Source organism: Meriones unguiculatus, chromosome 7 (genome assembly GCF_030254825.1).
Source record: "Meriones unguiculatus strain TT.TT164.6M chromosome 7, Bangor_MerUng_6.1, whole genome shotgun sequence".
In the NCBI taxonomy this organism is placed as follows: domain Eukaryota; kingdom Metazoa; phylum Chordata; class Mammalia; order Rodentia; family Muridae; genus Meriones; species Meriones unguiculatus.
The window spans coordinates 83,273,946-83,291,338 of record NC_083355.1 but is presented as its reverse complement, the minus strand read 5'-3'; the positions used below and the strand labels follow the sequence as shown (position 1 = coordinate 83,291,338).

The 17,393-nt window shown below is 46.9% G+C and overlaps 1 protein-coding gene across 1 annotated transcript in view; it reads right to left on the bottom strand.

Moving 5' to 3' along the window:
* Mthfd1 (methylenetetrahydrofolate dehydrogenase, cyclohydrolase and formyltetrahydrofolate synthetase 1) overlaps nucleotides 1-17,393 on the bottom strand; it is a 62,623-nt gene that overhangs the window by 37,916 nt on the left and 7,314 nt on the right. The window contains exons 2-7 of the mRNA XM_021635535.2: nucleotides 13,133-13,217; nucleotides 4,329-4,388; nucleotides 3,899-3,952; nucleotides 3,388-3,524; nucleotides 3,166-3,266; nucleotides 449-585 (exon numbers count right to left, since the gene is read on the bottom strand). Of these exons, the coding sequence (XP_021491210.1) occupies nucleotides 449-585; nucleotides 3,166-3,266; nucleotides 3,388-3,524; nucleotides 3,899-3,952; nucleotides 4,329-4,388; nucleotides 13,133-13,217 (574 nt within the window). The remainder of the gene's footprint in view (nucleotides 1-448; nucleotides 586-3,165; nucleotides 3,267-3,387; nucleotides 3,525-3,898; nucleotides 3,953-4,328; nucleotides 4,389-13,132; nucleotides 13,218-17,393) is intronic.

Sequence of the window (17,393 nt, the reverse complement as noted above, 5' to 3'; positions counted from 1 at the left end):
GCTCAGTAGTAAAATGCTGCCTACCATAAGGGGCTCAGCCCCAGCCTACCAACAATAATAACAGCAATAAAATAACCAAGAACAGCTGAAGATGCCCACTGCTCAGCCTCTGGAGCACCTCCATCCCCAAGGCCAACAGCATCAAGCCTGGGAGAGCTGTACATGACGTAATTACTGCACTGCGTTACTGCCACAGGGCACGCTGGTATAGAAAGTTTACGGTCAGAGCGTCAGAAAGAGCTGAATAAATGTTGGCAAGTTTATGATTTGAGTTTGCTCCTTCCTCCTGAAAAAACGAGTCAAGGAACATAGCACAGTTGCTGGTGTTAAGTGAGAGGATATACCTACACATGCATGCACGCATGCACACACACACACACACACACACACACACACACAGGCATGGAAGCTCGCCCTCCGGACACCTACTCTACTCTGGACCACCTACCTCTTTGTCCAGATGTGCGGTCTTGGAGTGGCAGGTGGTCACCGTGGCATTATTCCACAGAAGCAGGTCATGCATGGGGGCACCGACGATCTTACTCCGCCCAACCACCACGGCGTGCTTTCCAGCAATCTGCACCCCTGGAAGAGAGGCCAGAATGCATCAGAGATGGAGATCCCTGCACCGCCCGAGCGGAATACAGGGCATGAGTGCAACAAACAGAAACCTTCCTATGAGCGTTCCTTTGGCAATTGCATACTCAGCTGCAGCCTCAGACGGGAACCTGTGCTGTCCTTCTTGCAGTGGGATTTGGAGTTCTGCTTAGGTCAAGATCTGTTCATTGAGTCATAAGAGAGTGGGAAGAAATCCTACCCTCAAAAAAAGAAAGCTCAACATACGGCTAACAGACATATGGATGTAGTTATCAGATTAAAAACTACATGGGCAAAACAGTCGTGAAAACTATGGCATATGGAACAAGGTCAGAGCAAAGGAGGAAATTAGATTGTCATCAGTCGGGCTTTCCAAATTCAGCGAGTTGTTTCTCATCCAAAGTTCTGTCTGGCTTAGGGCCTGAAGCACGGGGTTATTTGCAGGGAAGTGACAGCGGGAAGCGTAAGTGACTGGAAAGCCTTTTAGCCGACTCAGCACCCGTGCTTCTGACACTGTATCAGCATCCCCTCCAACCCCCACCCCAGGGTTGGGGTTGAACCCAGGGAGCACACATGGTGCCCACCCCCCCCCCACTGAACCACACCCTGCAGCTCCTTATGCTGTCCCACAGAGGAGTCAGGTGCTCCGCCGCAGCCCTGACCTATGAGGTGCAGTCCGAGACTATCTAGCCTGAGGAGTGAGTGTGGGAGGAGCCTCACTTCCAGGAGGGGCCTGCAGATGAGCTGCCCACCCGGAAGGAAGCAGAGCAGCCTGGAAAACTCTGTCCAGCCGTTCTACCCCACTGTTGTAGATAAAAAATGAGTTTGGGGCTATATAAATGTTTATAATTAGTCCTAAGATGATCATGGCGGTATTATTTAACCAGCTATCACAAATAATAAGACACAGACACCTGTTAGATTTGATAATTGCCTTATTTACCCTGGGCTGGGCAGAATATTTCACCTACGATGGCTCAATAACCTCGCCATCCATCTCGCAGCTCCATCCAAAGCCATCCACCTTAATCCTCCTCATCTGGTCTACTTTCCACCTATAATCCCATGGGACTGGCTTGTTTTTTTTTTTATCTGGGCCTTTTCACGCCATTACTGGAGTCCTTCCTCTCAGCCCATGTGGTTTCCTTCTCCACATTAACCCGTCATGGTGTCCTCCTTCCTCTTCTTCTGTCTCCTGTGATTCTCCTGTCCTCTCTCAGCCTAGGAACCTTAGCCATGTCTATGCGATTCTGCCCTGCCCAGGTACAGGCTGTTTGATCAACCTATCAGGTACGTCTTAGGCAGGTTTACACAACAAGGATAGGTGCAATCAGATCTTGGGGGCCAGCAATCCACATCAGACCAACTGCCAACATCCCATCAAGGCTGAAAAGCTATGAACCCTTGCTTGAGGCAGCCTGAGATTTAAACCACACTTCTTGAAGAGTAATCAATTCCATCAGAAGACCAGCGCTTAGAGAGTGTCACCATCATGTCTGTCTACACTAGATGTGAAGTCCTCAAAATCTGAAGTGATTAACAAGTACAGCACTGGGCTGGAGGCGTGCCTCAACTGTAGAGCAGCTACAAGGTCATGCTGGAGGCACCTGAGTTTCATTTCCAGCACAGCAAACCAATCAGTCAATGAGACCTTATTGGACTAGTTAGGATTCAGCCAAGATTTGAAGCTGAGAAGCCACAAGTTAGTAGTTCATGAGGTTTGTTTCTATAAAGCTGTAATAATCGTTGGCTAAACATACTGAAGAATATAAACTGTAGGCCTGAACTGTCCTAGCTGGGCCAAGGCTTCTCATCGCTGGCCGACCACAGACAATTTTCATTACTAACATGGGCCAAACACCTCGCTTGAAACTTCTGACCTACTTTTCCCTTACAGGACTCATTTCCTTGCAAAAAATAAACTCTGCTGAGAGTATTCATAAAGAAAGTAAAACACGAAGGTACTAGCTATGTTATAAAGTAAGGCGGGGTGACTGTTCACGAGATCCACTCCAGCAACTGTCTAGTGCTGGAACCACAGTAGACTTGGTGCTGGCTCCAGGGACAGGATCCCACTGCTTCAATCACTTTTCTACTCTCTGAATTCTTACTGCCATTTGGGATATCTCCCCCCGACCCCCCCCAAAAATAAACTGCTTTTAAGGCACACAACCCTGGGTTCAAATCTTGACTCTGTCGTCTCTTTTGTCTGTTTGCTTCTTTTTGCTTTCAGGGAAGGGGACTGAGCCTCAGTCCTTGCTTTTGAGGCAGTTTCTCATGTAGCCCAGGATGGCCTCAAACTCCTGACCCTCCTCTCCTGCTTTTGCCTTCCAAGTGCTGGGGCTGCAGGTGTTTTTGCAAGTACACCAGCTCTAAGCCTGCTTCCTCGGCTATTAAACAGCAGCACGTGTCCTCCTCAGGGCTGGGGAGAAAACTGAGCATATTTTTCAGCTTGTTTTGTGCATCAAGTCCATTTCCCTATGAGCCACTTCTTTGTATTGCACATATCTTGGAGGCTCTTTCTCAGGCAGGCGGTGCCTTCCCGCTGCTGGTCTGGCTCATGTTTACCTGTCTCTTTGATGAGCTCCAAGCATCCCTTAGGCGTGCACGGAATGAAGCAGTTGTTTAGATCACCTCTGGCAAGTTTCCCAGCGCTGATGCTAGTCAACCTGAAACGAAATCATCAAAATAAGGCGGAAGGAACAGAGCCTCTGTTCTTTAGAAACAAGCGTGGCACTACGCTTCCAGGACAGAAGCGTGCTCTAAACCAAACCAGCGGGCAGCACTCACCCATCCACATCCTTCTCGGGTGAGATAGCATCGATGATGGCTTCCGTGCTGATGGGGTTCTCTGAATCCAAAGGTAGCTGCACTATGAATCCATGCACAGTGGTGTCTTCATTCAGGGAGATGACGTATTTTAACACCTAATAGGAGCGCCACATTTAATTTGCATGTTACACAGATGTTGAAAGGGGGAAGTGATCCGGGCACGGTGGCGCACACCTGTAATCCCAGCTCTCAGGGAGGCAGAGGCAGGTGGAACTCTGTGAGTTTGAGCCCAGCCTGGTCTACAAAGGGAGTCCAGGACAGCCAAGGCTACACAGAGAAACCCTGTCTCCAAAAACAACAAACAAGCAAAGACAAACAAACAAACAAAAGAAAAAAGAAAAAAGAAAGGGGGAAGTGAGGGCTGTGAAGAACCTAGAGATTTCTTTCTACAAAGTGTACCTCAGCCCCTAAGGCTCCACCAAAGCAAGTGGACAGGGAGGTACCTCACCAGGTTTGTTCATTGGCTCACCTCAGACTCTGTGGACGTCCTCAGTAATTTAATGTGAGTGGCTTTGATCCCAATCTGCAGAAACAAACACAGGAAACAGGCAAATGGTAGGAGAGCCTGAGAGCTGGGCCCGTCTCTTTGAAGGACTGTGACTGTGTGTGGAGAAGAATCAGCCTGTCCTGTCATTCACTTGTCACCATCACTCTCGGCATCATCCCACATCCACTCATCTGGCTCTCTGGGAAGAAAACCATCGATGAGAAAGAAGCACGCTGTGGGGAAACCCAGCTGGGCTAGGTCACGTGACTCTGGCCTGCCCAACAGTTGAATTAGGGTCTGCTGGTGACAGTTTTGTGGAGAGGGGCACACAGGGCAAGGTTAACCAACAGGACCTTAGGTTGGTGGGGGGTGGTGTGAGTTAGGATGCCAGCATTGGTGTTCTGGGCTTTACCTCTTCAGCAGCCTTCAGCTTCACATTTATATAAAGATTGGAGTCATCTCTGTTGCCAACCTGGAATAATAAATACATGCAAATCAGACAGGAAAAGGCAAAGTGTACAGAAAAACTTCAGGAATTTTAGTTTAGATAAAAACGAATACTTGAGCAGTGCTACTCTTGATGAGGAGAACTTTTACAGCTGACAAAGGAGGCCGGGGGAAGGCAGGAAGGCTGGGGGCGAGTACAAGTAGCTTTACTCTCTCACTCGGTTCACACAATCCGTTGGCAATGCCAAGGGAAGAGAACACGTGAAGCTGGAAGCAGTGACACGCACCTGGTTTCAAGCCACTCAGAGGGCTGAAGCCTGGGCAACAAAGATAGCCCATCTTTAAAAACAAAAACAAAACAAAAAAAGGGTGTGTACCTGTACGATATACAAGGCAAGAAAGAGTGCTACAGGCTACTGGAAACATGGGATTACTTAGAACGGGGCAGCAACTGAACGGAGAAATTATCCTCAGTCCGGAAAGACACCAAAGAGGCAGACGCACCCAAAGGCATAGACAACCCACTCTTCTACCCCAGGAGTGGTGGAAAATGCTCACATCCAGCCATACTGTAGCAAAACCTGCAAGAGAGGACGCTGGGCTCGCTTTTACAGACACCAGCAGGGAGGGTACGCCAGTGCCCACCGCAAAGCAGGCAGTGCCCTTTGAACCCTGACCCCACTACCCTGTGTAAGTTCTTCATCATGACCATGATCGCAGTTCTTTATTGCAATCAGTCATCTATGGAAATTCATGTCACAAATATTCTCTTTGCAGTAAGTTTTGCTTCTCTCCACACCACAGAAGGCAAGGTGCTGACTAAGGGAAGTCAATGACAGGACGCAGGCTGGCAGAGGCTGGCCTTCATAACAGCATTTCCAGAATTTGCCGTGTGGACAGTCTGACAGTCCTGGGATCTCAGGAATATGGCCTGAATCTGAGCTCTGGTTGTCCCATATGCATAGGCCCTCAGCTTTTTGGACTAGTTTGAACATCAAAGGAACTAGGAGAGTCCCAGAGGAACTCGATCCTTGGAGGTTTAGCTGTGTGTGTGTGTGTGTGTGTGTGTGTGTGTGTGTGTGTGTGTGTGTGTGTGTGTGTGTTTGGTCTTGCCTCCTGCATGCTGGATGCTAGGCAAGTGCTGAGCCTGCAGTACGTCCCCAGCCCTAACCCTCTCGTAGGGAAGCTGGTTATATAATCAATGATAGACTAGATGCAGGAATGTTTAAAGAACATTAAATTCCTGACTGGCAGTCAAGTGGGCGGGTGGTAGACTGGTTCCCCAGAACACATCTTAATCCCAATATGATTTATCAAGAATGTTACTTAAGCATTTCATCCTGAGTGCTAACCCTTCCTGCAAAGGGGCTGTGCCTTATACCATCAGAAAGATCCAACACGATTCAAGGTAGATGTGGAGGCACACACCTGTAATCTTAGCACTTAGAAGGCTGAGGCAGGAGGAAGACATGTGAGTCTGAGATCAACCTGGGTCTCACGTAGCCCAAACTGACCTAGAATCTTTTATGTAGCCAAGGCTGGCCCTGCTCTTCCTGCATCTGTCTCCCGCATGCTGGAATTATAAACCCTGGTCCAGCTCCTTTGCAAACACTTTTTATAACAGGCCAGACAGAGTGCATATTAAAGTTTGTTTTTTTCTTTTCTCTTTCAGACAGGGTCTCACTGTGTAGTCCTGGTTGGTCTAGAACTTGCTATGTAAACCAGGCTGGTCTTGAACTCACAGATATCTGCCTGCCTCTGCCTCTTGAGCACGGGGATTAAAAACATGCATTACACCATGGAGAACAGAGTTGTAATCCTGGCATTTTTGAGCTGTCTGCAGAGTTCAAGGCCAGACTTAGCTGCACAGCAGGTTCAATGTCAACTCCTGCTACATAAAACCGGTCTCAAAACAAAACAAAACAAAACAAAAAACCCAAACAACAAAAACAACCATCATCACTAAACTCCAAAAAATCCACTATCCTCTTCCTCAGGAATATACTAAAAGGCAGATTGCACAAGTGAAACAGGAGGACTGAGGGGTCCAGGCTTGGGAGGCCCATCCATCTTAGAGGCTGTGGTGAGGCCCCAGGGGCTCATGGAAGTAAAATGGAAGACAATGAGTGGATCCCCTCTCCAAGCTGGGCCACCCGGTCAAGGACATGAAGATCACCCCCCTGGATGAGATCTACCTGTTTTCCGTGCCTATCAAGGAATCTGTTCTCACTGAGATATTCTCTGGAGTGTCCCTGAATGATGACATTCTAAAGATCATGCAGATATGGGCTACAATGGCCATGTTGGTTTCAGTGTTGGGTGCTGCAAGGAGGTAACCTGTACCATCTGGGGGGCCTTCATCTTGGCCAAGCCTTCCGTTGGCAAGCCCCACCCAAGGTGGCAGTCACGGAGGCTTTGTGCTGCTGTACCTCATCCCTGCCCCCAGAGGCAATGGCATGATCTGTCCCTGTCCCCAAGAAGCTGCTTGGATAACCAGTGTTAATGACGGCTACATACACATCAGCCAGGATGTGCACTGCCATCCTGGACAACTTTGCTGAGGCTACCTCTGAGGCCACCTCTAAGCCTATAGCTACCCAACTCCCAACTTCTGGAGAGAAACTCTGTTCAACAAGTCTCCCCAGCAGGAATTCGCCGACCATCTTGTGAAAACTCACACCAGAGCCTCCACCCAGGCTTCATAAGGGTTTTTACACTAGAAAGTGAAGTGTAGGAAGGAAGGAAGGAAGGGAAGGAGGGAAGGAGGGAAGAAGGGAGGGAGGGAGGGAGGGAAGAAAGGAAGTCAACAAGCATATACTCGGACCAGAACATGAGTATCCTGCAGTATGTTTGTTGAATATGGATTGAATTTACAGCTGTGCACCAACACCCTGGCTGTATGGATGTCCTTGAAGAGAATGCTAATGAGCTTGAGATCCTGCGGCCTGCTGGCCTGCGAAGTAGACCCCTATGAATGTGAAGAGACTGTTGCCAGTAAGAGCCAAAATGACCTCTGGCTATCTTTATAGCTCCATTTGTTATCCACCTTGTATCTGACTTCCTCATAACCTTTAGACAAAACTCTAGAAATAAGCTTGAGTTTAGCCTCTATTAACCCTTGAACTAAGAACAAAAATAATACCTAAGTCGATTTCCTTGCCTTGGTATAGCGCACCTACCTGATTGCCCCACCTATGTATTTTGTTGACTGATAACTTTCTTTTAGTCATTCAGATCATCTGAATCCATATTTCCTGATTTCTCACGGCCACTTGTAATTGGCTGAGAATAAACTATTTTCTTATTCCCATAAGCAGTGTTAATTTTTATGGTGACAAGAGAGAAAAACAAGCAGGTTGTAGAACCAGTGCTTGGCCGGGATGCCAAACTCATCCTTTTTGACTGGCTTTGGCCAACCCCACAAGATGTTTGGGCATCAGTTACTGTTAGGACAGCTTTTATCTTATAGGGGTAATGTAGCGATCAGTACAATCACAAATATATACAGAACCTTTGAACCACAATAAACACTTATCTATGTGAGTAGAGCTATCATTTCATCAGTAAAAAGGGAGTGTGGTTGGGTGAGTTATGATAAGATTCCTATTTTAACACGAGCTTCCTGCTGGAGACAGTTCAGAGGCTAAGAGCACTGGATGCTTCTTCAGCAGAGCCTGGGTTTGATTCCCAGCACCTATACAGCAGCTCACAACCATCTGTAAACTCTAGCTCCAGGGGATTCAAATGTGTCTTCTGGCCTACATGGGTACCAGGTATGCATATAGTGCACAGACATTCATGTAGGTTCATTCATACACTTAAAAAAAAAAAGGATGGAGGTGTTTAGACCAGAAGCAGAAAACCAGTGAGGGTGACCCAGAGTAGGAAGAACAGGGACCTAAGGCAGGGAACAGATTCCGAGACCCATGAAGCAGATTCTGCAGGACAACAGCCTCAGGAGGACGAGACTTTGTCTTGTTTTGGAGACAGGGTCTCACACAGGAACAGACTGGCCTTGAACTTCTAGTCCTCTGGCCTTCATCTGAGCGATAGGATTACAGGCGCGTACCACCCAGGCTTTGAATGGAGATGACCTTAGACCTCTGGCATAGGTGTGGAGAAGACATGAAAATCTCAGGGCAAAAAAGATAAGAGGTCTGAAGAAAAGGTGAGATGGCAGTATCTTATGTAGCCTTACAGTCAAAGAACACGCCTTTGTTCCCTTGCTGACACATATGCAGCAGAAATTGCTTAGACTACGGTAGACACTTGCAAAATCAGTAATTTTGAGGTCAATTAAGAAAAGGGTTGGTTAAAAGGACTTAGGCTGGTATTGTGGCAGGCCGCTGTTATCCCAGCACTAGGGAAATAGAAACAGAAGGATATCAAGTTCAAAGCCATTTTAATTTAAGGGCCAGTCTGAGATACAGAAGACCCTTTCATGACAAAAACATCTACTAAAGGAGGAGGAGGAAGGAAGAAACCACAACGACTGAAAGACCTTAACTGGTTTCCTCTGCAATTCTACAATCACGCACACTTCATAAAACAGAGGAGCTTGGTTTTGTAGGCAGAAAAAAAGGCTAACGAAAGCAGGAAGGAAGAGCACCCGCCATTTTAAAGTTACCTGCTCTGGAAGGTGGCAGGGAGGGTCAGGGAGTCAGAACTACAGAAAGAGCAGATGGGGCAATGTCAGGTTACAGAGAGACTGGGCAGTCTGGGCAATTTGGTTGCTTTTCCTCAGGTCAGATAAACAGCTCGGTGGCATTGACCATTATTAGCATAACTGGGTCCATTTTGACCTCTCACAGGACCCAGGGAAGTAGCTTGGTCCAATGATTTACAAAAATGAATTCCATTTTTCTTCCCCTGCTCCACCACTGAGCTACACCTCCAACCCAGAGTCACAGTTCTTGCCCACGACATGCATTTCTTCCCACAACAAACAATTAAGAATCAGTCAAGAAGAATCCAGTCCCCAAATGGGCTGGGTCTACACCCACCACACAAATCTGTGGTTCTTGGTTATCCGAGGAGAGGCAAAAAAGGAAAAGCTACCACAGTGTGGAGCACAGCAGGGAGAGCCACAGCCTTCTGTGCGGACATTTCTGCTCCGCCCAGGCGGTGTAGATAAACAGCAGTGTGGGCCGGGGGAAGGCGGCATTTAACTACCACCCATTCTGAAATTCTTGATACATAAGGGACAGAGGCTTAGCACAGGATTAATTGGCATATGTGCAGGCGGGCACAGAGAGAATGTGGGACAAGGAAGATGGTGACTCTGAAACAAGTTTCAAATGAGAGCTATTTCTGCTGCCGAAATCAATCCTTCAGGCACCCATCTGTACATATGTCCAAGCAAATAGTTGCCTCCCTAGTGGATGAATTTAGAGATCAGGAGGAATGGAGTTTGGCAATACTTCCTATGAAGGAAAGAAAAGGGTGGAAAAGCTTGGTACATGCCTCCCTGATTCCAGCACTTGGAAGGCTGAGGCTTGAGGGCTGCCCTGAGTTCAAGGCCAGCCTGTACTACATAGTGAGCTCCAGGCTAGCCAGATGTACACAGTAAGATCCTATCTGAAAATATGAATGAATGAATAAACGAAAGCAAGCAAGAGAAATTACACTGAACTACATTAATGTATACATAACGTACAAATGTGTGTATGTGTGTGTGTGTGTGTGTGTGTGTGTTGTAATCAGCGCATGGGAGGCAGAGGCAGGATGATCAATGTAAGTTTGAGTTGATCCTGGTCTACAGAGTGAGACCCTGACTAAAAGGATATCATTAAAATGAATAAAAATGATTATCTTTCTTTAAAATGAGGGTTCCGCTAAGAAGAGCACAGCTGTCTTCATAGGAGCAATTCTCCGAAGAGAAATGAACACTGCAACAGAAATACATACACTTGCCACAGTAAATTATATACGTATCCAGGGAGGCAAAAGAAGACATGACTGTTTGCAAAATGAGGGCCCCTTAGGTTGTTCTGATACAATCACAGTTGGGCAGGCAGCTTGTTGCTGGGTGTATAGCCTTGCAGAAATGTTGTCTGTGTGGGGTTGTGGTTCTGTGGAAGGTTGTGGCATATGGGTACAGAGACTCTGATGACACAGGAATGCCTGACAACGGTCCCTTTGTGAGCCTCTCTCTGTCGAGGTCTGTCATTCAATTTCGTTTCAAATTCTGACCTTTAGTATGATGACATTTGCCTTTTTTTTTTTTTTAAATTATGTTGACTTTTGTATGGGTGGCACAAAAGTGGCAAGGGGTAGGTCTGCTGGTGGCGGCAGAAATCAAGCCAAGGACACCAACCCCCCTATTCTTCCATGTCTCCCACCCTGCCACAGCCCCTCAGGGAAGACAGATGTCAGTTTCACTGAGGAGCGCTCTGGACAAGTCGTCCCAATTATTGATGTCATTAAACTTCAACCTGGGAACCTCTTCAAGACTGTCTGTAAAGAAACCAGGAAGTTCCCACAGCACTCCTGCTGCCTGTGAGGGGAGCTCAGCGGCTATTAATAGGCCAAGCATTTGTGCTATTTTGCCTTGCCAGATAAACCAGATGCATTTTCCCACAGAAAACCAACTTTTCTTGAAAGAACTGACAAACAATGACTACTCAGGCTTGAGTATTTTGCAAATACATTCTAAAAATGATCAACTGAGGCACTACAGATTTGCAGCCCCACCACTGGGGAGGACTAGGCAAGAGGATGACCAAAAGTCTAAGGACAACATAGTGTGGCCACAAATTATAGGCACGGTTAAATTAAAGTGTAAAATCCCACAAAAAAAAAAAAAACCAGAAACAAAACCGTTGACTCTTGGCATGCTGACTAGTTTTTTTATGTCAATTCGACACAATCAAGACTCGTTTGGGAAGGGGGACCCTCCACTGAGAAAATGGGCCCACCAGACGGCTCTCTGGGCAAACCTGTGGTGCATTTTCTTAATTAGTGATTGATGTGGGCGGGCCCAGCCCATTGTGGGTGATGCCATCCTACAGGCAGGTGGTCCTGGGGTGTATGAAAAAGAAGGGTGAGTAAGTCTTGGACAGCAAGCCAGAAAGCGGCAGCCCTCCATGGCCTCTGTGCCAGTTCTCGCCCTGGCTTGCTCTGCTGATGGACTGATACGGAACTATAGTCTGAAGGAAACCCTTTCCTTCCCAGGTTGCTTTTGATCACGGTGTCCTACCACAGCAGTAGAAAGCCTAAGACGACTGGTCTGAGGCAACACACTAGCATGTGCTGGCTAGTTTTTATGTTAATTTGACTCAGGCTAGAGGCATCTGAGAGAACGAACCGCAGCTGAGAAAATGCCTCCAGAAGATCAGTCTATAGGCAAATCTGTAGGGCATTTTCCCCCACTCCGGACATAGCTTTTATTAAGTCAACAAATTTAGTTTCCATATTTTGCACAGGGTTTTGCCATATACCCAGGGCTGCCTTGAATTCACAGCAATCCTCCTGCGTCAGCATCCCAAGGGCTGGGAGTATGCATACGTGCCATAATGCCCATCTGTCTATTTTCTTACTGTGTGCGCCACCGTGGGAGGGCCCAGCCTATGATGGGTGGGGCCATCCCTGGGCTGGTGCTCCTGGGCTCTATAAGAAAGCAGGCTGAGCAAGCCAAGAGGAGCAAGCCTGTAAGCAGCACGCCTCCATGGCCTCTGCATCAGCTCCTGCCTCTATTTTTATGCCAGTTTGTGTTCCTGCCCTGGTGTCCCTCAACAGACTGTGATTCAAGATATATAAACCACATAAGCCCTTCCTTCTCCAAGTGGCTTTCGTTCACGGTCATCACAGTGATAGTAACGCTCATTAAGACAACTCCTGAAAGTTATTCTTTGACCTCCTACAGAGCGCCATGGCACACACATGCACCCATTTAAAAAAAAAAAAAAAGTCAACAGGTAACACATGCCTTCTCAGCAAATTTTACTACCAAAACGTTCTGAACTGGGGATGGTAGTGCATGTCTATAATCTCGGTGCTCTGAGGGTCACTGTCAGCCGGGGGTACAAAGCAGGGCCTGTCTCAAAGCTCTTTCTCCATAATGTTTATGTTGACATACTGAGAGTTTCCTATTGGCATTTTGAAACAAACGATATTTAACGCTTAATCTGGGGGATGGGAGGGCTGGTTCGGAGGGACAGAGTGTTGTTCTCAGCACCCACATTGCGGAGCTCACAACCACCACTAACTTCAGCTCCAGGGACCCTGATACCTCCTCTGGACTCCAGCGGTGTCTGTGTTCATGTATGCACATACCTACCCAAGGATTAAACTTATACCAGCCCTTAAAAATAAAGAAAGAAAAACCTTTTAGGGCATGGTCTGGTGGTACACACATTGAATCCCAGCACTCAAGAGGTGAGGTAGGCAGACAGATCTCTCTGAATTAGAAGCCTGGTTGATCCAAATTTTATTTCCAATACAGTAACTGTTAATAGCCAAGTTCCGAGAGATCTCTAAAATTTATGAGTACAAGGGGTCCTAAGAAGACCTACGGGGCAGGGCTAATGATGCAGCTCAGTGGGTACAGGACGTGCCTAGCATGCAGGAAGCCCCATGTTCCAACCCCAGCAACCCCACAAATCCAGGCAACAATCCTGGCAGTCCGGAGGCAGAGGCAGGAAGATGTGAGTTCAAGGTCATCCTTGCCTCCATAGCCTACATTGCAGAAGTCTGGAGTGCCGCAGCCTCCAGTGCTGTGGAGAGGCTAGGTTTAAGGGTGGCATTAAGGGAAACAGGATGTTATACTACCTGTAGGATTGCCAGGCCAGGGGTGAAGCCAGGAACTTGCTCCTTCATCTGAGTAACCTGGTTCTTCAGCCGCTCCCTTATTTGCCTAGAGGGAAAGGCAAGGTGGGATTACCATTACTTCATGGGCAGATCATAGGATATATCTCTAGGAAATCAAAACCACCTTCGCTGATGGATATTATCAAGTATGCCGCATCACATGGCCTTCCTGATTTCCCTGGCCTCAATTTAACTTGGCTTGTTTTCTGGCTTCTACTGACAGTCACTGAATCAAGAGGTAAGTGTAGGAAGAGTCGATTTAAAATACCTCAGTTGGGGGCTGAAGACAAAGCTTAACAGCGGATAGAGAATTGCTGCTGCAGAAGACCCGGCCTCTTGACCATCATGATAAGGGCCACACATGGTGGCTCAGCTGCTCAGGGTCAAAAGTTCAAGGTTTTTCTCGGCTATAAGTGAGTTCAAGGCCAGTCAGGGCAACTTAAAATGAAAAATAAAATCTGGGTGTAGGGAGGAGACTCCTGTAATGCCAGTATTCAAAGAGGCTGAAGCAAATTTACTGGGTGTTCAAGGCCAGCTTGAGCTATGTAGAAATATCAAGTAAGCCCATACATAGCAAAGGCCATGCCTCAATAAAAAGAATTCAATTTTACTAAAAATTTCCAATTTTTATTTCTAGTTAGTAACCTTGTCTTTTTTCTTTTTTCTTTTCTTGAGACAGGGTTTCTCTGTGTAGCCCTAGCTATCCTGGACTCACGTTAGAACAGGCTGGCTTCAAACTCACAAATATCCACCTGCTGCCTCCCGGAAAGCTGGAATTATGCCACCATGCCTGGCAACCTTTTTTTCTTTTCCGAAGCGTTAATCAACACAATAATAAAGTTCAAAACAAGAATAGGCCGTAGATTTTTGTTGTTGCTTTTAAACTGGATTTGACCTGGACCATGGACAATACAGCTTGATGGAAAACATGATCAGGCTCCCTTGCAGCCGCTGAGTTTCTGCTTCCCAGGAGTCCCATTGCTGCTCCCTGACAAGGAGTTGTGACAGGAGGACAGAGCTAAGGGCAAGCTCTGACTTCTGCCGTCAAGTTCCCAGGCTTGCCTCTTCTTCCCACTCCCTTCCCTCTAACCCGTCAGTCAAAGCACCTGCCTTTAATCCCAGCAGCTGGGAGGTAAAAGCCAGAGGGTTAGGAGTCTGAGGTCATCCTCCGCTACACACTAAGTTCAGGTCTAGCCTGAGACTGTGTCTCAAAAACAAAAAAAAGGGATAGGACGGAAGAGGGGCACGTGGTAGGCCAATATTTTCTGCCTTATTCCAACCTAAGCAAAACCTATGCTTACAAGCAATTACTAGCAAGACATAAAAAATGGCTCAAAGAGAGCAGGAGGAAAAGGAAAAAAAGAAGAGGCGGTCACTTCTGAGACTACCCTGTTGTCAAGTACGACGCCAGAGGTGTTCTGTGTGTCCTTCGCAAAGGAAACACAGGCTCACAATAGACCTGGAGCCAACGGGCAAAAAGATGAGCACGTGCCACGGCCTGGGAGCAGGCGACTGATGACGAGAAGCGGGGAGCAGCGCCAGCACAGACACTAGTTTCTTCTAATGTAACAGGAGGCCACCACAGGGTCTTGAACACAGGTCACATGGTCATTTGTACACCGTTACTTGGCTTGTTCCGGTTGCTGAACTGAAAACGGACCAGGGATGCTGCAGTCTGAGGTACTAGAAAGAAACCATGACCACTACAAAGCACAGGCCGGCAACGGTCTACGGCATTGATGACAGGTTAACTGAAAAAACACGAGAGGGTTCTAGACCTGTCTGCAGGAAGCACATAAAAGATGCCACATACAGGCTCTGAGCTTTGGGGACTGTGGAATGGTGACAGGAAAACTAGCAATGGGGTATTCCAAGGCCCAGAGCAGATTTCACACCAACACGCTCAATCTATTTACCAAATCCTCTAAAAGTAATTAGGCATTTGAGACTCCAAAGTTGGAGGTCTAGGGAGAAATAAAAGTAAAAACACTCAGCAGGTGGCTAAGCCGCAGGAACTCAGCGCCAGCGGTGGCGAATTGGAAAACACTGGTTTCGCTCAGTAGGATAAGACCATAGAACAGAATGTTCCAGAGTTCTAGTCTGCCATTTAAAAGAACCTAAGCTTGAATTTTCCTTGTTTGGGGAAGAAAAGGTTTTAGTTGGAAATCATTTACATTGACTCTCCTCAACTTTTCCTAACAGGCAGCCCTCTCTTCTTTGTATGTTTTCATGTACACAGGTATGCACATGTATATGGAGGTTTGTGCATGTGTGTGGAGTTGGAGGACAACCTTGGTTGCCATTTAAAATCTCTTACTGGCCTGGAACTCACTTACACTGGCTAACTAATGAAGCACGGAAAGCTGGGCTATACCCGTATATGGCCAGGCACAGTGGCACACACCCTTAATTCCAGCACTTGGGAGGCAAAAGCAGGTAGATCTTTGGGAGTTCAAGGCAAGCCTGGTCTACATAATGAGGTCTAGGCTAGCCAGAGTTATACGGTGAGACATTGTCTCAAACACAAATACATAAAATTACTGTGTGTATGCCATAGTATCTATGTGGTCAAAGGACAACTGGAGAGTCAATTTTCTCTTCCCACAGTGTGGGTCTTGAACTCCTGAACTCAAGTCATCAGGCTTGCTAACGGGTATCTTTACCCACTGCACCATCTCACTGAGCCCCTTTCTTTTTCTTAATAAGCCATCTCTATTTCTAGTACTTTGAGGAAGAAAAAGCACTCTGCTTTTGCTTTCAGGGTTGGCTACTAAGAACCCTAAAATAAAGAGTTGGAGGAAAGCTAAGAGTCGGCTGCAGCTGAAGCAATGGCAGGTGAGGAGCCACAGAGGAGGGGCATGGAGAGAAAACGCAAGCCCACCTTCACCTGGTCTCAAGGTCATTAAATGGTAGTAAGTTCTTCAATTATACCACGAAATTCCCTGAAAGTCTAAGTGCTGTAGCAGAGCGACTTCCCAATCACTACAGTCTTCTAAGTCATCAGTTGCAGGAGCCTCTGCGCCTCTCCACTGTCCTTGGGCTAGATCTTGCATGGATAAGGACACCAGAGCCACGTGAGGCCAAAAGAAGCAACTGGAAATACTCATGGTCCTCCAAATAGAAATATTCATGGCAGATTCACAGTATTCTTCACCAACCACCTACAGTCTAAGGGAAGACATTTGTCAGTCTCTGTGTAAGAGCAAGCAGTACTGAAGTGTGCACGGAAACCCAAAAGCCAGGGTAGCACTCAAGTCTTTTTGGTTCTGATTGATGGACACCAGTAAAATAATCGTAGCCAAGTCAATATGATTCAAGAAGTGAAAACATGGACACAGGTGCAGCTTTAAGATGCTACTGGCATCTAGTGGGTAGAAATCAGAGGTGCAAGAAATAGATTTGGTTGAGAGAGGCTTCAAAAATGTATTATTTTTCCCAGCACTCGAGAGACAGAGGCAGGTGGATTGCTGTGAGTTCAAGGCCAGCCTAGTCTACAAAGCAAGTCCAGGACAGCCAGAGCTACACAGAGAAACCCTGTCTCAAAAAAATAAAATTTAAAAGTAGACTATGTGGATGTGGTGGTGTATGTCTTTAATCCCAGGACTCAGGAAGCAGAGGCAGGTGTATCTCTGAGTTCAAGGCCAGCGTGATCTACAGAGACTTCCAAGATAGACGGAGCTATAAAATAGAGACCCTGTCTCAAAAAGCAAAGCAAACGGTGGTCTATAAGGCTGAAGAGATGGCTCAGTGGGTTATAGCACTTACCAATAAGCCCAACAACCTGCATTTAATCAATCCCTGGAGCCCACATATAGAAGGAGAGAAATGACTCCCCACCAGTTGTCCTGACCTCCAAACACAGGCTGTGGCATGACACCACCAAGCTCCTCCCCTCCGCCCTTTACCAAATAATAGTGTCAGCAGACCATAAATCCACCAAACACACAATTAATGTAAACGGAATTTTAAAAAATTTAAGATTTATTTATATGCATGGGTGTTTGCATGTTTGTAGGTACGTGCTCCATGTGTGTGCCTGGTACCCATGGAGAACAGAAGAGGGGCATATCCCTGAAACTGGAATTGCAGGCGGTTGGTGGGTTGGAAGCTTCCATGTGCTAAGAACCTAAGCCTGGCCCTCGGGAAGAACAACCAGGCTTCTTAACCCACTGCCCCAACAAAACATCTTAATTAAAATAAATAAATAAATAAAGTTTAAACA